The sequence below is a fragment of the Oncorhynchus keta genome, chromosome 29 (assembly GCF_023373465.1).
Source record: "Oncorhynchus keta strain PuntledgeMale-10-30-2019 chromosome 29, Oket_V2, whole genome shotgun sequence".
NCBI lineage: Eukaryota > Metazoa > Chordata > Actinopteri > Salmoniformes > Salmonidae > Oncorhynchus > Oncorhynchus keta.
Window position 1 is genome coordinate 11,495,860 of NC_068449.1, and position 22,502 is coordinate 11,518,361.

General features: G+C 44.8%; 1 protein-coding gene across 1 annotated transcript; it reads left to right on the forward strand.

Annotated features, from left to right (window-relative positions):
• Window positions 1-647: 647 nt before the first annotated feature.
• LOC127913442 (uncharacterized PE-PGRS family protein PE_PGRS46-like) lies at window positions 648-18,751 on the forward strand. Its single transcript, XM_052485387.1, has 5 exons — window positions 648-670; window positions 3,965-4,031; window positions 16,165-17,078; window positions 17,543-17,722; window positions 18,244-18,751. Exons 1-5 carry the CDS (start codon window positions 648-650, stop codon window positions 18,749-18,751), a joined length of 1,692 nt encoding a protein of 563 aa, XP_052341347.1.
• The last annotated feature ends 3,751 nt before the right edge of the window (window positions 18,752-22,502 follow it).

A 22,502-nucleotide genomic window follows, 5' to 3' on the forward strand; every position in this document is an offset into this window, starting at 1 on the left:
TTTCAAGCAACAGGGGTGTCCCACTCCCCATCGCTAATCGGGCAGAGCGCTCCCCTGTGCCCACTTTTATTACCTTGTTGACACCAGCTGCTAGTTTTAAGCACTTTTAAATGCGAGTCTGAGTGGTGGCTCAAATCACAGAATTAATGCTGTTATTCGCACAGCTTTCTTTTTGGCAGCGTTTTAAGCCCCAGACTTAACAACAAGCCTGGTTTTTATGCATTCCGACAGCTGGTAGGAATAAGGCTCTTGCCAGTGGAATAAAAAAAGACACACACAGACACACACTAGTAGGCACACATGCACACTAATAGGAACACACAGACACACATGCACACTAATAGGAACACACAGACACACACTAGTAGGCACACATGCACACTAATAGGAACACACAGACACACACTAGTAGGCACACATGCACACTAATAGGAACACACAAGCACGCATTAGGACGCATACACAACACACACATTCGCAACAGTCCAGCAAGCATCTGAATTGCCTTGAAAAGTTACATTCAGACTGTCCAAATATTGAAATGATGCATCTATTAAATTGATTTGCCTAGCTACTTTTCATTGATCGTTCATAATCCAACTACTGTAGAACTATACTCTGTTGTCTTTTGAAGAGAACAAGTCCATATGAAGTGTGACAGTGAAGACAGGTGAGAAATAGAGTGACAACATGACAATGGGCATGGTACCAGCACTGACAAAAGTAAAAATAGATAGGAATAGATAACATTTGAGTGTGTGTGTGTGTGTGTGTGTGTGTGTGTGTGTGTGTGTGTGTGTGTGTGTGTGTGTGTGTGTGTGTGTGTGTGTGTGTGTGTGTGTGTGTGTGTGTGTGTGTGTGTGTGTGTGTGTGTGTGTGTGTGTGTGTGTGTGTGTCTTGGTGGGAAGTCAGAGCTGCTTGGCTCAGCCTGTAAGGACTTGTGTGATTGCAGTGACAACGACAAGCTGTTGCTGGAAATGCTGGCTGTGACAGCTCTTCTTTGGGCTCGTATTGTGAAAGAGAGGAGGACCTGAATACACATTCCAATAGGCTCCAGCAGCACCTGCTCCACTTACATGTCCTGGTTTAAATGAAAGAAAAAAAAACAGTTTGGCCAAAGCTGGATAGAAAGACAAAGCAAGAGGCGAGTTGCGTTGGAAGGAGAGACAAGAAAGAAGTAATACAGTTGAAAGTTTACATACACTTAGGTTGGAGTCATTCAAACTCATTTTTCAACCACTCCACAAATGTTGTTACTATAGTTTTGGCAAGTCGAGTAGGACATCTACTTTGTACAGACAGATTATTTCACTGCATCAACAATTGTTTACAGACAGATTAATTCACTGTATCACAATTCCAGTGGGTCAGAAGTTTACATATAAGTTGACTGTCCCTTGGAAAATTCCAGAAAATTATGTCATGACTTTAAGAAGCTTCTGATAGGCTAATTGACATAATTTGAGTCAATTGGAGGTGTAGCTGTGGATGTATTTCAAGGCCTCTTTGCTTGACATCATGGAAAAATCAAAAGAAATCAGCCAAGACCTTGTAGACCTCCACAAGTCTGGTTCATCCTTGGGAGCAATTTCCAAATGACTGAAGGTGCCACGTTCATCTGTACAGACAATAGTACGCAAGTATAAACAGCATGGGATCACACAGCCGTCATACCGCTCAAGAAGGAGACACTTTCTGTCTCCTAGAGATTAACATACTTTGGTGCAATACGTGCAAATCAATCCCAGAACAACAGCACCTGTTGGGACCTTGTGAAGATGCTGGAAGATGCTGGAGGACACAGGTACAAAAGTATCTATATGCACAGTAAAATTAATCCTCTATTTACATAACCTGAAAGGTCGCTCAGCAAGGAAGAAGCCACCGCTTCAAAACCATGGCTTCAAAACCGCCATAAAAAAAGCCAGACTATGGTTTGCAACTGCACATGGGGACAAAGATCGTACTTTTTGGAGAAATGTCCTCTTGTCTGATGAAACAAAAATATAACTGTTTGGCCATAATGACCATTGTTATGTTTGGAGGAAAAAGGGGGAGGCTTGCAAGCCGAAGAACATATCCCAACAGTGAAGCATAGTGGTGGCAGCATCATGTTGTGGGGGGCTTTGCTGCAGGAGGGACTGGTGCACTTCGCAAAATAGATGGCAACATGAGGAAGGAAAATGATGTGGAAATATGTCACGTCCTGACCATAGAGAGCTTTTTATTCTCTATGTTGGTTAGGTCGGGGTGTGACATCTAGGTGATGTCCTAGATAGCCTGGTATGGTTCCCAAACAGAGGCAGCTGTTTATCATTGTCTCTGATTGGGGCTCATATCTAGGCAGCTGTAACGGCCGTTGGTGGAAGAAGGTGAGGACCAAAGCGCAGCGTGGTACGTGTTCGTCATTTTAATGGTAAAGCTGAACACTAAACAACAAGCAACAAAAGAACAACCGAAACAGCTCTGTCAGGTGCAAAACACACTAAACAGAAAATAACCACCCACCACTAACAGTGGGAAAACAGGCTACCTAAGTATGGTTCTCAATCAGAGACAACGAAAGACAGCTGTCCCTGATTGAGAACCATACCCGGGTAAAACATAGAAATACAAAACCTAGACATACAAACATAGAATGCCCACCCACATCACACCCTGACCAAACAAAAAATAGAAACATACAAAGCAATCTACGGTCAGGGCGTGACAGCAGCCATTTCCCCTTTGTGCTTTGTGGGATCTTGATTATGTATAGTTGCTTGTGTTTCTTCACGTTTCATTTTGCATTTATTGTTTTCTTTGAGTTTCACTTCAAAATAAAGAGGATGGAACCATACCACACTCCATCTTGGTCCACTTATTACAAACGTCATGACAAAATATTGAAGCAACATCTTAAGACATCAGCCAGAAAGTTAAAGCTTGGTTGCAAATTGGTCTTCCAAATGGACAATGACCCCAAACATACTTCCAAAGTTGTGACAAAATGGCTTAAGGACAAGAAAGTCAAGGTATTGGAGTGTCCATCACAAAGCCCTGACCTCAATCCTATAGAAAATTTGTGGGCAGAACTGTAACCTGACTCGGTTACACCAGCTCTGTCAGGAGGAATGGGTTAAAATTCTGCCAACTTATTGTGGGAAGCTTGTGGAAGGCTACCCGAAATGTTTGACCCAAGTTAAACTATTTTAAAGCCAATGCTACCAAATACTAATTGATTATAAGTAAACTTCTGACCCACTGGGAATGTGATGAAAGAAATAAAAGCTGAAATAAATCACTCTCTACTATTATTCTGCCATTTCACATTCTTAAAATACAGTGGTGATCCTAACTGACCTAAGACAGGGAATTTTTACTAGGATTAAATGTCAGGAATTGTGAAAAACTGAGTTTAAATGTATTTGGCTAAGGTGTATGTAAACTTCTGACTTCAGCTGTACATACATACAACGGAGTAACCTAACAAATAGTGAAATAGGCCTGGGCAGCCCATTCAACACACAACTGAATCTCATCACCAATCATTGCCTTCCCCTCCCCCTCCCATTCTCACCTGCTCATACAGGTCACTACAGGTGCAAGGACTGCGGGCCTAAAACAGGTTGGCCTGGTTAATTCTGACACCTAAGCCTCCTGCCCCAGGACGACAGCAACAGCCAGTAACACACCTGTGATAGTGAAGTAATGATTTCCTCTATTGCATTACAGTCACCTGAGTGAAACCCATTCTTCCAGGCCAGTCTCGGCTCCATTTCGGCTCCAGTCTATCGCCAAATGGCTCCATTTCACCCCACTGTTTCCTCAACCACAAAAAAAGTGCTTTGTTGCTAAAGACTCAAGTTGCAGGGACGCTGCAGGAATGACGAACCACCAGACAAAAGGACGAGGGAGAGAAAGAATGCATTGTGGGTCAAAAGGCTCTGGTAACACAGGTGCGTCCCGCCGTTCCCCGCTTCAGTCAAGACAAGAGCTTTTCCCGGGTTCAGATCGACGGCGGCAACGGCGGGGGGCGCTGTCACATCAAAGTCTGTTTGGTGGAGTAGGAGTAGTCTTTGATGAAAGAAAACGTGGTGGACGCTTGCGAGAAATAGCTAGTGAGCGAGGCAACAGGAAACAAAGAAACAAAGAAACTTCTTGAAACAAGAGGCGAACAGATGCTAGTTGAGTTCCACTCGTTACAGATTAGGATAGGCTGGTGAACAGAGACAGATGCAGAGCACTTCAGAGGAAGTGTGGGAAGAGTGAGGAAGGTGCAAGGTCACCCTTTACCAGTATAGGCCTCTGATAAATACAACGTTGTCTTTGTGATAAATCCATGAAACATGCTAAACATGCTATCTGAAGCGACTAAGTGTAGGAGGGAGAACATCTATTGTTCGATTCTACACCTGACATCACCCAGTTCTGAGAATCTAATGAACAACACAACTAATGAAGAGCTAAAACAGTCTTTATTCCAGTGCAAGTAAACAGGTTATACGGAGTCAAGGTTTCACTGTCTGTAAAGTACTTCAATGGGTTCTCAAAGGTACTCAAGAGTGCTGAAATAACATCAGAGTTGGATAATTCCTTCAGTCTGTTGGCAGAGGTGAATTAGAGTAGTGATGGGAGAGGCTTCAGCTCCTGTCACATGTCTTTGTGGTGGTGACGATGTTTGTTCCCCCAGGGGGAGGTATTGACACCAGCTGGGAGTTCAGTTCAATCCTGTCACTTCTCACTCTCTCTCTCTCTCTCTCTCTCTCTCTCTCTCTCTCTCTCTCATACACACTTTCTCTATGCCTCTCGCTTTCCTTTCCCTCTCTTTCTCTTTCTCTCTCTCTCTCTCTCTCTCTCTCTCTCTCTCTCTCTCTCTCTCTCTCTCTCTCTCTCTCTCTCTCTCTCTCTCACATGCTCTCACAGTTAGCAGCATTGATACTCTAGCTAACTAGCTATCCATGACTTAAGCCGCTGTTGGTTTAAGCCTAAATGTCTTAACTCTGCATTGACAGGAGCTGGTTGAACAGGATACGGTGCCTTCAGAAAGTATTCACACCCCTTACTTTTTATTCAAATCAAATCAAATCAAATTTTATTTGTCACATACACATGGTTAGCAGATGTTAATGCGAGTGTAGCGAAATGCTTGTGCTTCTAGTTCCGACAATGCAGTGATAACCAACAAGTAATCTAACTAACAATTCCAAAACTACTGTCTTATACACAGTGTAAGGGGATAAAGAATATGTACATAAGGATATATGAATGAGTGATGGTACAGGGCAGCATACAGTAGATGGTATCGAGTAGAGTATATACATATGAAATGAGTATGTAGACAAAGTAAACAAAGTGGCATAGTTAAAGTGGCTAGTGATACATGTATTACATAAGGATGCAGTCGATGATATAGAGTACAGTATATACTTATGCATATGAGATGAATAATGTAGGGTAAGTAACATTATATAAGGTAGCATTGTTTAAAGTGGCTAGTGATATATTTACATAATTTCCCATCAATTCCCATTATTAAAGTGGCTGGAGTTGGGTCTGTGTCAATGACAGTGTGTTGGCAGCAGCCACTCAATGTTAGTGGTGGCTGTTTAACAGTCTGATGGCCTTGAGATAGAAGCTGTTTTTCAGTCTCTCGGTCCCAGCTTTGATGCACCTGTACTGACCTCGCCTTCTGGATGATAGCGGGGTGAACAGGCAGTGGCTCGGGTGGTTGATGTCCTTGATGATCTTTATGGCCTTCCTGTAACATCGGGTGGTGTAGGTGTCCTGGAGGGCAGGTAGTTTGCCCCCGGTGATGCGTTGTGCAGACCTCACTACCCTCTGGAGAGCCTTACGGTTGAGGGCGGAGCAGTTGCCGTACCAGGCGGTGATACAGCCCGCCAGGATGCTCTCGATTGTGCATCTGTAGAAGTTTGTGAGTGCTTTTGGTGACAAGCCGAAATTCTTCAGCCTCCTGAGGGTGAAGAGGCACTGCTGCGCCTTCTTCACAACGCTGTCAGTGTGAGTGGACCAATTCAGTTTTGCTGTGATGTGTATGCCGAGGAACTTAAAACTTGCTACCCTCTCCACTACTGTTCCATCGATGTGGATAGGGGGGTGTTCCCTCTGCTGTTTCCTGAAGTCCACAATCATCTCCTTAGTTTTGTTGACGTTGAGTGTGAGGTTATTTTCCTGACACCACACTCCGAGGGCCCTCACCTCCTCCCTGTAGGCCGTCTCGTCGTTGTTGGTAATCAAGCCTACCACTGTTGTGTCGTCCGCAAACTTGATGATTGAGTTGGAGGCGTGCGTGGCCACGCAGTCGTGGGTGAACAGGGAGTACAGGAGAGGGCTCAGAACGCACCCTTGTGGGGCCCCCGTGTTGAGGATCAGCGGGGAGGAGATGTTGTTGCCTACCCTCACCACCTGGGGGCGGCCCGTCAGGAAGTCCAGTACCCAGTTGCACAGGGCGGGGTCGAGACCCAGGCTGCAGTGAAGGAGAGACTGCATGTTTTCGTTGCAGGCCGTGTCAGTGGCACTGTATTGTCCTCAAAGCGGGCAAAAAAGTTATTTAGTCTGCCTGGGAGCAAGACATCCTGGTCCGTGACTGGGCTGGGTTTCTTCTTGTAGTCCGTGATTGACTGTAGACCCTGCCACATGCCTCTTGTGTCTGAGCCGTTGAATTGAGATTCTACTTTGTCTCTGTACTGACGCTTAGCTTGTTTAATAGCCTTGCGGAGGGAATAGCTGCATTGTTTATATTCGGTCATGTTACCAGACACCTTGCCCTGATTAAAAGCGGTGGTTCGCGCTTTCAGTTTCACACGAATGCTGCCATCAATCCACGGTTTCTGGTTAGGGAATGTTTTTATCGTTGCTATGGGAACGACATCTTCAACGCACGTTCTAATGAACTCGCACACCGAATCAGCGTATTCATCAATATTTTTATCTGACGCAATACGAAACATGTCCCAGTCCACGTGATGGAAGCAGTCTTGGAGTGTGGAGTCAGCTTGGTCGGACCAGCGTTGGACAGACCTCAGCGTGGGAGCCTCTTGTTTAAGTTTCTGTCTGTAGGCAGGGATCAACAAAATGGAGTCGTGGTCAGCTTTTCCGAAAGGGGGGCGGGGCAGGGCCTTATATGCGTCGTGGAAGTTAGAGTAACAATGATCCAAGGTTTTACCACGCCTGGTTGCGCAATCGATATGCTGATACAATTTAGGGAGTCTTGTTTTTTAAAATTCCCAGCTACAATGAATGCAGCCTCCGGATAAATGGTTTCCAGTTTGCAAAGAGTTAAATAAAGTTCGTTCAGAGTGATCGATGTGTCTGCTTGGGGGGGGATATATACGGCTGTGATTGTAATCGAAGAGAATTCTCTTGGTAGATAATGCGGTCTGCATTTGATTGTGAGGAATTCTAAATCAGGTGAACAGAAGGATTTGAGTTCCTGTATGTTTCTTTCATCACACCATGTCTCGTTAGTCATGAGGCATACGCCCCCGCCACTCTTCTTACCAGAAATATGTTTGTTTCTGTCGGCGCGATGCGTGGAGGAACCCGTTGGCTGCACCGCTTCGGATAGCGTCTTCCCAGTGAGCCATGTTTCCGTGAAGCAGAGGACGTTACAGTCAAAAAACAAAAAACTGCATAGTTTCCTAGGAACGCGAAGCGAGGTGGCCATCTCTGTCGGCGCCGGAAGTGTGTATTAAACAGATTCAATTGAGATTTTGTGTCACTGGCCTAAACACAATTCTCCATAATGTCAAAGGGGAATTGTGTTTTAAGAAATGTTTACCAATTAATTAAAAATGAAATGCTGAAATGTCTTGAGTCAATAAGTATTCATCCCTTTTGTTATGGCCTAAATAAGTTCAGGAGTCAAATGTTGCTTAACAAGTTGCATGGATAAGTTTCAAAAACAGTGTTTGACATGATTTTTGAATGACCACCTCATCTCTGTACTCCACACATACAATTATATGTAAGGTCCCTCAGTCGATGTCACGGATCTCTCTGGAACTTTCATCACGCACACCTGTCCCCTATTCCCACTGATTAGTACTTGTATAAGTGTGCCCTTTGGTTGCCCTTGTCTGTCGATTATTGTTACAATGTCCGCTGGTGCATGTGAGTACCTGCACTGTGTGTTTTGGGCTTTCGTTTCAACCCTGTGTTTTTGTACAGTGTTTGTTTGGTCTTCGTGCCTTTGCACGGCATGTAATTTGGGTACAATAAAAACAACTATTACGCATTCCTTCGTCTGTCTCCCGAATCATTTATAGCAGAGTGACAGTCGAGCAGGGATGTTTTCCAATGCCTATTGTTAGATGAGGGGGGGGGGGCAGACATGTAATATCCCTTTAAGCATGGTGAAGTTATTAATTACACTTTGGATGGTGTATCAATACACCCAGTCACAACAAAGATACAGGCGTCCTTAACTTAGTTGCGGGAGAGGAAGGAAACCATTCAGGGATTTCACTTTGAGGCTAATGGTGACTTTAAAACAGTTACAGAGTGTAATGGCTGTGATAGGAGAAATCTGAGGATGGATCAACAACATTATAGTTACTCCACAATACTAACCTAAATGACAGAGTGAAGAGAAGGAAGCCTGTACAGAATAAAAAACATGCACCCTGTTTACAATAAGTTACTAAAGTAAAACAAAAATGGCAAAGAAATTAACTTTTTATCCTGAATACAAAGTGTTATGTTTGGGGAAAATCCAACACAACACATAACTGAGTACCACTCTTCATATTTTCAAGTATGGTGGTGGCTGCATCATGTTATGGCTATGCTTGTCAATGTTAAGGACTAGATTTTTTTATTAAAAAAAAACAGAATAGATATAAGCAGGCAAAATCATAGAGGAAAGCCAAGGTTCAACACTGGGAGACAAATTCACCTTTCAGTAGGACAATAACCTAAAACACAAGGCCAAATATACACTGGAGTTGCTTACCAGGAGGACATTGAATGTTGCTGAGTGGTCTAGTCAGGGGCAGATTGGCCATCTGGCAATTCTGGCAAATGCCAGATGGGCTGGTCAATGTTTTTGTTGGGTCGGTTTGGTCGAAATTTGACACACATAAATATTGTTTTAATATACAAATAAAACAATGACAAAGGTGACATGGCCATACTAATCTATAATGAGCTTTTGGCTGATCAGTGGGCAATGGCCGGTCCCCCTACCAAGATGGGCCGGCCCGGTTTTCTGATAGGCTGAGCTGAGATCACACAAACACTCATTCAAAGTCAAACACGACATCAGCAAAGTGATTTGCCCCGGCTCTGTCATCAGTTAGGCAGCTAAGATCATGGATTGTAAAAAATGTCCTATTTTTTGAACAGCTAAAACCATGATTTGGTCAAACAGTAAAGTGCATTATGCCCATGATTCCTTTAATGAAAGTGTCTGCCCTGCCCCTGTTGTAGCATCTGCTTCAATCTCACACCCTCAAACACGTAGATCCCCTGAACACAGCTCACTCTCCAGCTCACACCCTCAAACACCTAGATCCCCTGAATGCAGCTCACTCTCCAGATTCCAATCACCTGAAATCGAATTACCTGTTCACACACCTGTATGTCATTATCACACACTATTTAGTTCAGTTCTTTGCACCCCATCACTGTGAGGTATTGTTTGTTTTGTGACATGTCTCACAGAGCGTTGGTTGTTCAGTGATGTATGCATCCTGTGTATGATAGATTTTGCCTGTCTCACTAACGATGCCTTTTGCCTGTTCCCTGCTTGTGCTTCAGCCTATTGGATTTCCTGTTATCTACCTATTGCCTGATCTCCCGGACTACCATACTAGCCTTTTCTCTGCCTGTACTGTTGCCCTTTTGGCCCCCTGTGTTTGACCTTCTGCCTGCCCCTGGACCCAGCTACCTGCCTCCTCCTGTGTATGACCTTCTGCCTGCCCCTGGACCCAGCTACCTGCCTCCTCCTGTGTATGACCTTCTGCCTGCCCCTGGACCCAGCTACCTGCCTCCTCCTGTGTATGACCTTCTGCCTGCCCCTGGACCCAGCTACCTGCCTCCTCCTGTGTATGACCTTCTGCCTGCCCCTGGACCCAGCTACCTGCCTCCTCCTGTGTATGACCTTCTGCCTGCCCCTGGACCCAGCTACCTGCCTCCTCCTGTGTATGACCTTCTGCCTGCCCCTGGACCCAGCTACCTGCCTGCTTCTGTGTTTGACCTTCTGCCTGCCCCTGGACCCAGCTACCTGCCTCCTCCTGTGTTTGACCTTCTGCCTGCCCCTGGACCCAGCTACCTGCCTCCTCCTGTGGTCCTTTGCAATAAACACTTGCGCTTGAAACCAGCTCTCTGTCTCCCCTCGTGTTCATTCCACCTGTGCCCTCACTGGGACCTGCTGCTGTGATGAGTGAGCCACTCTCTTCTCCACCCATGAGCTTGAGAGAGAAACGCGTTCTGATCATATAACATTTCAAAATGCAATTGCGGGAAAACACAGCTTTATCCTCTTGTCTCTGTCAAAGAGAGAAGGGTCTCAGCTTTCTGTAGCGACATCTTTTTTTTCTTCTCAACTTTCAATATTCAGCTCAATAGCAACTCTTTAAACAACAAAGACATTTGATAAGGCTTTGAGATATGGAGCAGCTCGTGTCCGAAATGTTCACCGGCCAATGCAAGGGCTACAGGTCTCATGGGTAGTAGCCTACAAAGTTTTTTTTAGGACATAAAATGTACTGTTGGATGAATACATGGCTACCAGCAGTGGGTATTATATTTAGAATTAGCGATCTAGTTCATGTGTTTTGAGTTTACAATTCCACTAAACATCAGCAAAAATGTCTAAAAACCTGTTTTAACTTTGTCAATATGGGATAGTGTGTAGATGGGTGAGAAAAAAAATGGTTTCATCAATTTTGAATTCACCATTGTCTCCGTCAACAACAGTGTGAAGTACCCAGCACCACTCTAATCAGCCCAGTATTTTGGCCCAGTCATGATGCTATCAGAGTGGAGAGTTTCTCACTCACTTGTATTACACACACCAACACTGTTTCTATCCAAATTCTAGCCACTCTTCCCCCTCAACCCACTCCCACCGTGGTTCAGTAATCAAGTTCACAAGCTGCTATATCAATACTCTGGGAATGTCAACCGTGTGCAGGCTATAGAAATAGTACTTATCATTCTTATCATCCCCCCCCGCTGGATTCTCTGTAAAGAATAGTCCCTATTCCCCTGTTTTCACAGAAATTTGCTATGTGAACTCTACCTCATCTCCCTCTCTGTTTTCTCTCTCTATTACACACCACTACAACTGTGCAACAACACAAGATTGTTTTGTAATGCAATCAGAATAAAACAAAACATGATATTGGCATATTACCATGTACAGTAATAACTGCTGAAAATTTGCTAGATGTGATTTTAATAAATGTGTTTTAGCACTCTCTTGTCAGATCATCCAGAAGTATTTGCCATTTTTGGCCTGAAGTATGTTCCTCGACTTTAAACAAACTAAAACGTATTTAAAAAGCATTCATAAAGTCTTCATAAACACTACATAAATGTGTCAAAAATATTTTATAAGCAGTCATCCTACTTCATACAGAGAGCATGTAAAGGGTCAAGTAACACTTTTCGAACCAACAACCTTTTGGTTACTGGCCCAACCCTCTTAAATGCTAGGCTACCCGCCAGCATCATAAAGAAGTGTTACCAAAGGTCATTACATCTAGAGCGAGACATAAATGTTATACTGTAAAGGACATTGCTAATGCTATCACTGCCAAGGAGGTCAAAGTGACATTTCAAAGATATCAAATCAAATGATATTGGTCACATACACATGTTTAGCAGATGTCGTTGCAGGTGTAGCGAAATGCTTGTGTTTCTAGTGACAACATTGCAGTAGTATCTAACAGTTCACAACAAAACACACAATACACACAAACCTAAAAGTAAAAGAATGGAACTAAGGAATATATAAATATTAGGATGAGAATGTTGGAGTGGCATAGACTAAAAATACAGTAAGATAGAATACAGTATATACATGAGATGAGTAAAGCAAAAAGTCATATCTAGGTTACTAGCAAGGTTCCCTGTCACCTTGACACCAAAATAACCAGGCGAGTCTCCCCGTCCCACGTCTCCTCGACATATTCTCATTTAGTCCCCTCTCTCTGTTGGGAAAGCATGGTTATTCATTTAAATTTGTGCTTCATTAATCCACATTTTCCCATTCGGTCCCTGTGTCTTTAATCATTGTTTCTCTCTTTGCCAGCCTGGCCTCTGGCGGCCCAGTAGCAGGGCCCAGTAGCAGGGCCCAGTAGCGGCGAAAATGGCTGTCTAGCAATGATCAACAACCAATTTGACAGAGCTTGAAGAATTTTTAAAAGAATCGTGTGCAAATACTGTACAATCCAGATGTGCAAAGCTCTGAGAGACTTACCCAGAAAGACTCACAGCTGTAATCTCTGCCAAAGGTGATTCTAACATGTATTGACTCAGATGGTTGAATACTTAAGTAAATTAATATTTCTCTATTTCATTTTCAAAAATGTAATTAATATTTCTCTATTTCATTTTCAAAAAAATTCTAAAATTTAAAAAAAAAATGTTTTCGCTTTGTCATGGGGTAGTGTGCAGATGGGTGAGAGAGAAAAATATATATTTTTATCAATTTTGAATTCAGGCAAAACAAAATGTGGAATAAGTCAAGGGGTATGAATATTTTCTGAATACACTGTAGAATACATAGAAAGGACAGTTAACAGTACCTGGACCACAGACATAGAGTACTGCTCGTATAGAATGTTCTCCTTTGATTTCTATAGCCTGCACACGGTTGACGTTCCCAGACTATTGATATTAAATATCCTCTTTAAATCTGCGTATTCCTTCAAAGCTCAGTTGTCCTGAGTCTGCACAACTCTGCCAGGAGCTAGGATCAAGAGAGACACTCTAGTACTATATCTCTTGACACAATGATGAAAATAATCATGGCCTCTAAACCTTCAAGCTGCATACTGGACCCTATTCCAGCTAAACTACTGAAAGAGCTGCTTCCTGTGCTTGGCACCCCTATGTTGAACATAATAAACGGCTCTCTATCCACCGGATGTGTACCAAACTCACTGAAAGTGGCAGTAATAAAGCCTCTCTTGAAAAATCCAAAACTTGACCAAGAATATATAAAAAACTATCGGCCTATATCGAATCTTCCATTCCTCTCAAAAATTTTAGAAAAGGCTGTTGCGCAGCAACTCACTGCTTTCCTGAAGACAAACAATGTATACAAAATGCTTCAGTCTGGTTTTAGACCCTATCATAGCACTGAGACTGCACTTGTGAAGGTGGTAAATTACCTTTTAATGGCATCAGACCGAGGCTCTGCATCTGTCCTCGTGCTCCTAGACCTTAGTGCTGCTTTTGATACCATCGATCACCACATTCTTTTGGAGAGATTGGAAACCCAAATTGGTCTACACGGACAAGTTCTGGCCTGGTTTAGATCTTATCTGTTGGAAAGATATCAGTTTGTCTCTGTGAATGGTTTGTTCTCTGACAAATCAACTGTAAATTTCGGTGTTCCTCAAGGTTCCGTTTTAGGACCACTATTGTTTTCACTATATATTTTACCTCTTGGGGATGTCATTCGAAAACATAATGTTAACTTTCACTGCTATGCGGATGACACACAGCTGTACATTTCGATGAAACATGGTGAAGCCCCAAAATTGCCCTCGCTAGAAGCATGTGTTTCAGACATAAGGAAGTGGATGGCTGCAAACTTTCTACTTTTAAACTCGGACAAAACAGAGATGCTTGTTCTAGGTCCCAAGAAACAGAGAGATCTTCTGTTGAATCTGACAATCAGTCTTAATGGTTGTACAGTCGTCTCAAATAAAACTGTGAAGGACCTCGGCGTTACACTGGACCCTGATTTCTCTTTTGAAAAACATATCAAGACTGTTTCAAGGACATCTTTTTTCCATCTACGTAACATTGCAAAAATCAGAAACTTTCTGTCCAAAAATTATGCAGAAAAATGTATCCATGCTTTTGTCACTTCTAGGTTAGACTACTGCAATGCTCTACTTTCCGGCTACCCGGATAAAGCACTAAATAAACTTCCGTTGGTGCTAAATACGGCTGCTAGAATTCTGACTAGAACCAAAAAATGTGATCATATTATTCCAGTGCTAGCCTCCCTACACTGGCTTCCTGTCAAGACAAGGGCTGATTTCAAGGTTTTACTGCTAACCTACAAAGCATTACATGGGCTTGTTTCTACATATCTCTCTGATTTGGTCCTGCCGTACATACCTACACGTACGCTACGGTCACAAGACGCAGGCCTCCTAATTGTCCCTAGAATTTCTAAGCAAACAGCTGGAGGCAGGGCTTTTTATGGAATGGTCTGCCAACCCATGTGAGAGATGCAAACTCGGTCTCAACCTTTAAGTCTTTACTGAAGACTCTTCAGTGGGTCATATGATTGAGTGTAGTCTGGCCCAGGAGTGTGAAGGTGAACGGAAAGGCTCCGGAGCAACGAACCGCCCTTGCTGTCTCTGCCTGGCCGGTTCCCCTCTTTCCACTGGGATTCTCTGGCTCTAACCCTATTACAGGGGCTGAGTCACTGGCTTACTAGGGCTCTTTCATACCGTCCCTAGGAGGGGTGTGTCACTTGAGTGGGTTGAGTCACTGATGTGATCTTCCTGCCTGGGTTTGGCGCTCCCCCTTGGGTTGTGCCGTGGCGGAGATCTTTGTGGGCTATACTTGTCTCAGGATGGTAAGTTGGTGGTTGAAGATATCCCTCTCATGGTGTGGGGGCTGTGCTTTGGCAAAGTGGGTGGGGTTATATCCTTCCTATTTGGCCCTGTCCGGGGGTGTCATCGGATGGGGCCACAGTGTCTCCTGACCCCTCCTGTCTCAGCCTCCAGTATTTATTCTGCAGTAGTTTATGTGTCGGGGGGCTAGGGTCAGTTTGTTATATCTGGAGTACTTCTCCTGTCCTATCCGGTGTCCTGTGTGAATTTAAGTATGCTCTCTCTAATTCTCTCTTTCTCTCTTTCTTTCTTTCTTTCTTTCTTTCTTTCTTTCTCAGAGGACCTGAGCCCTAGGACCATGCCTCAGGACTCCCTGACATGATGACTCCTTGCTGTCCCCAGTCCACCTGACAGTGCTGCTGCTCCAGTTTCAGCTGTTCTGCCTGTGATTATTATTATTTGGTCATGCTGGTCATAGCCTGGTTCCTCTCTAGGTTTCTTCCTAGGTTTTGGCCTTTCTAGGGAGTTTTTCCTAGCCACCGTGCTTCTACACCTGCATTGCTTGCTGTTTGGGGTTTTAAGCTGGGTTTCTGTACAGCACTTTGAGATATCAGCTGATGTACGAAGGGCTATATAAATACATTTGATTTGATTTGATTTTGATATAGCAGCGTTGTGGACTTGCTTACTGAACCAAGGTAGGAGTAGATTGACAGGGAAGAGTGGCTAGAATTTGGATAGAAACAGTGTTGCTGTGTTTACAACAACTGAGTGAGAAACTCTCCACTCTGATAGCATCATGACTGGGCCAAAACAAGAGTGGTGCTGGGTACTTCATACTGTTGTTGGGACCTAACTTGCTCAACGATTCAGTATAGATATACATTGTCTCTCATTTTTTTTTAATTATCTATTTTATGCCAGTTGGTTCCAGGCCTGAAAGAACGGTATCTGCTTCAAGTCCCCTGTCATGTGACTTGGGTTGGAGCAATACAAGCATGTACTCATCGTTTTCTCTCTCCACCCCCCTCCCCGCTGGATTCTCTGTAAAGAATAGTCCCTATTCCCCTGTTTTCACAGAAATTTGCTATGTGAACTCTACCTCATCTCCCTCTCTGTTTTTTCTCTCTATTACACACCACTATAACTGTGCAACAACACAAGATAGTTTTGTAATGCAATCAGAATAAAACAAAACATGATATTGGCATGTCCCCATTTATAATCATAACTGCTCGAATGTGTTTCAGCACTCTTATCAGATCATCCAGAAGTATTTTCCCTTTTGGACTTGAAGCGTGTCTCTCCATAACATCCTTAGATGAACACAAGACCTAAGCATACACTACCATGGAGTCCTCACTAACCTATTACCAGCTGGGGTTTTCTTGGGGGTGTAAGTGGCAGTTTTCTACAGCTTGGGTCTTCAGGGGGGTGTAAGGGCAGTATTCTACAGCTGGGGTCTTCAGGGGGGTGTAAGGGCAGTATTCTACAGCTGGGCTCTTCATGGGGGTGTAAGGGCAGTATTCTACAGCTGGGGTCTTCAGGAGGTATAAAGGGAAGTATTCTACAGCTGGGGTCTTCAGGGGGGTGTAAGGGCAGTATTCTACAGCTGGGGTCTTCAGGGGGGTGTAAGGGCAGTATTCTACAGCTAGGCTCTTCATGGGGGTGTAAGGGCAGTATTCTACAGCTGGGGTCTTCAGGAGGTATAAAGGGCACTATTCTACAGCTGGGGTCTTCAGGGGGGTGTAAGGGCAGTATTCTACAGCTGGGGTCTTCAGGAGGTATAAAGGGCAGTATTCTACAGCTGGGGTCTTCATGGGGGTGTAAGGGCAGTATTCTACAGCTGGGGTCTTCAGGAGGTATAAAGGGCAGTATTCTACAGCTGGGGTCTTCAGGGGGATGTAAGGGCAGTATTCTACAGCTGAGGTCTTCAGGGGGTATAAAGGGCAGTATTCTACAGCTGAGGTCTTCGGGAGGTATAAAGGGCAGTATTCTACAGCTGGGGTCTTCAGGGGGGTGTAAGGGCAGTATTCTACAGCTGGGATCTTCAGGGGGGTGTAAAGGGCAGTATTCTACAGCTGAGGTCTTCAGGAGGTATAAAGGGCAGTATTCTACAGCTGGGGTCTTCAGGAGGTATAAAGGGCACTATTCTACAGCTGGGGTCTTCAGGAGGTATAAAGGGCAGTATTCTACAGCTGGGGTCTTCAGGAGGTATAAAGGGCAGTATTCTACAGCTGGGGTCTTCAGGAGGTATAAAGGGCAGTATTCTACAGCTGGGGTCTTCAGGAGGTATAAAGGGCAGTATTCTACAGCTGGGGTCTTCAGGAGGTATAAAGGGCAGTATTCTACAGCTGGGGGTCTTCAGGAGGTATAAAGGGCAGTATTCTACAGCTGGGGTCTTCAGGAGGTATAAAGGGCAGTATTCTACAGCTGGGGTCTTCAGGGGGGTGTAAGGGCAGTATTCTACAGCTGGGTTCTTCAGGGGGGTGTAAGGGCAGTATTCTACAGCTGGGGTTTTCAGGAGGTATAAAGGGCAGTATTCTACAGCTGGGGTCTTCAGGGGGTGTAAGGGCAGTATTCTACAGCTGAGGTCTTCAGGAGGTATAAAGGGCAGTATTCTACAGCTGGGGGTCTTCAGGAGGTATAAAGGGCAGTATTCTACAGCTGGGGTCTTCAGGAGGTATAAAGGGCAGTATTCTACAGCTGGGGTCTTCAGGGGGGTGTAAGGGCAGTATTCTACAGCTGGGGGGGGTGTAAGGGCAGTATTCTACAGCTGGGGTCTTATTCTACAGCTGGGGTCTTCAGGGGGTGTATATTCTACAGCTGAGGTCTTCAGGAGGTATAAAGGGCAGTATTCTACAGCTGGGGTCTTCAGGTGTAAAGGGCAGTATTCTACAGCTGGGGTCTTCAGGGGGTGTAAAGGGCAGTATTCTACAGCTGGGGTGTAAGGGCAGTCTTGGGGTCTTCAGGAGGTATAAAGGGCACTATTCTACAGCTGGGGTCTTCAAAGGGCAGTATTCTACAGCTGGGGTCTTCAGGAGGTATAAAGGGCAGTATTCTACAGCTGGGGTCTTCATGGGGGTGTAAGGGCAGTATTCTACAGCTGGGGTCTTCAGGAGGTATAAAGGGCAGTATTCTACAGCTGGGGTCTTCAGGGGGGATGTAAGGGCAGTATTCTACAGCTGAGGTCTTCAGGGGTCTTTCACAGCTGAGGTCTTCGGGAGGTATAAAGGGCAGTATAAGCTGGGGTCTTATTCTACAGCTGGGGTCTTCAGGGGGTGTAAAGGGCAGTATTCTACAGCTGGGGTCTTCAGGAGGTCTTACAGCTGGGGTCTCTTTCTAGGAGGTATAAAGGGCAGTATTCTACAGCTGGGGTCTTCAGGAGGTATAAAGGGCAGTATTCTACAGCTGGGGTCTTCAGGAGGTATAAAGTATTCTACAGCTGGGGTCTTCAGGAGGTATAAGGGCAGTATTCTACAGCTGGGGTCTTCAGGAGGTATAAAGGGCAGTATTCTACAGCTGGGGTCTTCAGGAGGTATAAAGGGCAGTATTCTACAGCTGGGGTCTTCAGGAGGTCTGGGGGTCTTCAGGCTGGGGTCTTCAGGTATAAAGGGCAGTATTCTACAGCTGGGGTCTTCAGGAGGTATAAGCTGGGCAGTATAAAGGGCAGTATTCTACAGCTGGGGTCTTCAGGAGGTATAAAGGGCAGTATTCTACAGCTGGGGTCTTCAGGAGGTGTAAAGGGCAGTATTCTACAGCTGGGGTCTTCAGGGGGTGTAAAGGGCAGTATTCTACAGCTGGGGTCTTCAGGAGGTATAAAGGGCAGTATTCTACAGCTGGGGTCTTCAGGAGGTATAAAGGGCAGTATACAGGGGTTCTACAGCTGGGGGTATAAAGGGCAGTATTCTACAGCTGGGGTCTTCAGGGGTATAAAGGGCTACAGCTGGGGTCTTCAGGGGGGTGTAAGGGCAGTCTACAGCTGGGGTCTTCAGGGGGTATAAAGGGCAGGAGGTATAAAGGGCAGTATTCTACAGCTGGGGTCTTCAGGGGTCTATTCTAGGGGGTGTAAAAGGCAGTATTCTACAGCTGGGGTATAAAGGGCAGTATTCTTCAGGGGGTGTAGGGCAGTATAAGCTGGGGTCTTCAGGAGGTATAAAGGGCAGGGCAGTATTCTACAGCTGGGGTCTTCAGGGGGGTGTAAGGGCAGTATTCTACAGCTGAGGTCTTCAGGAGGTATAAAGGGCAGTATTCTACAGCTGGGGTCTTCAGGTGTAAAGGGCAGTATTCTACAGCTGGGGTCTTCAGGGGGGTGTAAAGGGCAGTATTCTACAGCTGGGGTCTTCAAATCAAAATCAAATCAAATGTATGTATATAGCCCTTCGTACATCAGCTGATATTTCAAAGTGCTGTACAGAAACCCAGCCTAAAACCCCAAACATCAAGCAATGCAGGTGTAGAAGCATGGTGGCTAGGAAAAACTCCCTAGAAAGGCCAAAACCTAGGAAGAAACCTAGAGAGGAACCAGGCTGTGCTGGGTGGCCAGTCCTCTTCTGGCTGTGCCGGGTGGAGATTATAACAGAACATGGCCAAGATGTTCAAATGTTCATAAATGACCAGCATGGTCAAATAATAATAAGGCAGAACAGTTGAAACTGGAGCAGCAGCACGGCCAGGTGGACTGGGGACAGCAAGGAGTCATCATGTCAGGTAGTCCTGGGGCATGGTCCTAGGGCTCAGGTCCTCCGAGAGAGAGAAAGAAAGAGAGAAGGAGAGAATTAGAGAACGCACACTTAGATTTACACAGGACACCGAATAGGACAGGAGAAGTACTCCAGATATAACAAACTGACCCTAGCCCCCCGACACATAAATTACTGCAGCATAAATACTGGAGGCTGAGACAGGAGGGGTCTGGAGACACTGTGGCCCCATCCGAGGACACCTCCGGACAGGGCCAAACAGGAAGGATATAACCCCACCCACTTTGCCAAAGCACAGCCCCCACACCACTTCTTCAGGGGGGTGTAAAGGGCAGTATTCTATAGCTGGGGTCTTCAGGAGGTATAAAGAGCAGTATTCCACAGCTGGGGTCTTCAGGAGGTATAAAGGGTAGTATTCTACAGCTGGGGTCTTCAGGGGGTATAAAGGGCAGTTTTCTACAGCTGGGGTCTTCAGGGGGGTGTAAGGGCAGTATTCTACAGCTGGGGTCTTCAGGAGGTATAAAGGGCAGTATTCTACATTGACCAGTACTGGGGCTCATTCCATTCCATATGAAACAATAGGAGACGACAGTTCTCAACCAGATCAATGGATGTTGAACTCTGTGTCGTTGTCCCCCATTATGCCCTTGGATCAACCACCTGGTCTAGTGATCTTACAGAGCTACCATGAAATACCCACAACCACAACAGCCCACCGCAGGCTCCTTTAATACCTAACCAGGGCGGACTAAAGATTTACTACGAGGTCACCAACCCATTAATGAGTGATTTCCAGCTGCATCAGAATGAGCAGAAAGCTAACGAGTAGTTCTATTTAGCCGAGCCGCGGTACAGGTGGGAGAGGAGGAATACGGCGGCAGCAGCAGGTGGTGCAGTCAAGTCGTTCCATCCTCCAGCAACTGTTTTCCTCTCACACGGTAAACTGCAACATACTGTATGCGGGTGCCATTTCATCTAAAAGTACTAAACAAAATATGGGTCCCACTTTAAAGAAAAACACAACTTCTTTAAAAAGCATTCATAAAGTTTTCATAAACACTACATAAATGTGTCAAAAATATTTGATAAGCAGTCATCCTACTTCATACAGAGGGCATGTAAAAGGTCAAGTAACACTTTATTTTGAACTATAAATAATAAAGGAAGGAAAGGGGGATATCTAGTCAGTTACACACCTGAATGCACTCAACCCAAATGTGACTTCCCCAGTTAACCCAACCTCTCTGAATCTGAGAGGTACAGGGCCTGCCTTAATGGACGTCCACATCGTTGGTGCTCAGGGAGCAGTTGTTGTTGGGGGTTTCCACCTTCGCGACTCAGGGATTTAGAATCAGCAACATTTTGGTTACTGGTCCAACACTCTTAAATGCTAGGCTACCTGCCAGCGTCTTAATAAAGTGTCACCAAAGGTCATTACATCTAGAGCGAGACATACATTTACAGGGTGTTTCCTGTCACCTTGACACCAAAATAACCAGGCGAGTCTCCCCGTCCCACGTCTCCTCGACATATTCTCATTTAGTCCCCTCTCTCTGTTGGGAAAGCATGGTTATTCATTTAATTTGTGCTTCATTAATCCACATTTTCCCATTCGGTCCCTGTGTCTTTAATCATAGTTTCTCTCTTTGCCAGCCTGGCCTCTGGTGACCCAGGAGTAGGGTCACAATTGTGTTCTCACATCACACTGACAGAATGGATGACACAAACAGGTCGACCATCTCAATCACACAGCCCTCTGGGCCTGTGTCACCATGTCCCCTGGTTCCATTAGAGTCCACTATGTACAGCAACATGGACACAGGACTGGAGCAGTAATCCTGTGGAATTATTGTTTTATGAAGAAACTCAGAGGTGCTTTAAGGTCAAACAATGGTCATTTATTTGTGCGCTTTAATGTTATCGTAATACATTAACGCCATATATAACAGTAACAAGTGACTACCGTTATTAAATAAAGGGCATATCAAGGCCATCTAAGAACGTTGAGTCAAGTTTGAGATTGGACAGTCATTCATTTGTGAGCAGAGTTATTAGTGGTTATTTGAACACCAAATGGTTTCAATTTGCTCGGCAGGCAGGGGAAAATTACACAGGCAAGCAAGAGGGCCAACACACACAATGGAAAGTAGAGCCGGTAATCTGATGGAAATCTTTAACAATTTATCTCAGTGTTGGGGAAAGGTTAGACTGACTGTTTTGTGGTTTTTAACAGCGTCATTCACAGTCTTTACAAAGGCAAATGAATGTGACAGCCTATTGCCACAGTGTTTGTGTCTGTCTGGCTGTCTGTCTGTCTGTCAGTCTGGTAGGCTGTCTGGCTGTCTGGCTACGTTTTCCTCAGTCTGTCTGTAATCATACTATTTTCTCTATAAGATGTGGGCCATTTATCTCTCACTGCCTGCTAAAAGCTCTGGCTCCTAAAAACTCTGCCTAATCTTCCCTATTGAAGGATTTGTCACTTGTTGACATTTCCTGACAATTTACCTCAAGGTCCTCGTCAAACTAATGACCTTTCAAACCTCCAGGGGTTTCCTTGCAGTGTTTCACTAACTCCATGACTCACTGTCCAACACGCCAACACTCCAACAGTCCTACTGCCACAGCCACCCCAAACAAATTACCCCTACTATTCATACTTCTATAACACACCTCTCATCCCGCTAATCCAGATAGCCCATACAAACTGAGGGAGTACATACAATAATCCTACCCGACACAGCCAAAAGCCCTTAGCATTGTGACAGAGCAGGTGTTCAGAGTAATGACAGTGGAGATTACCGAATAATTGTGGAAGCTAAATAATTTCAGTAGAGGGGAGAGTGAAGGGAGGGAGAGAGCATGAAAGAGAGAAAGAAAGAAAGGAAGAAAGAATGAAAGAAAGACAGAAAGAAAGAAAGAGAGAGAGAGAGAGAGAGAGAGAGAGAGAGAGAGAGAGAGAGAGAGAGAGAGAGAGGGCGAGAAAGAGAGAGAGAGATATAGAGAAAAAGAGAGAGAGAGAGAGAGAGCAAGAGAGAAAGAAAGAAAATAATAA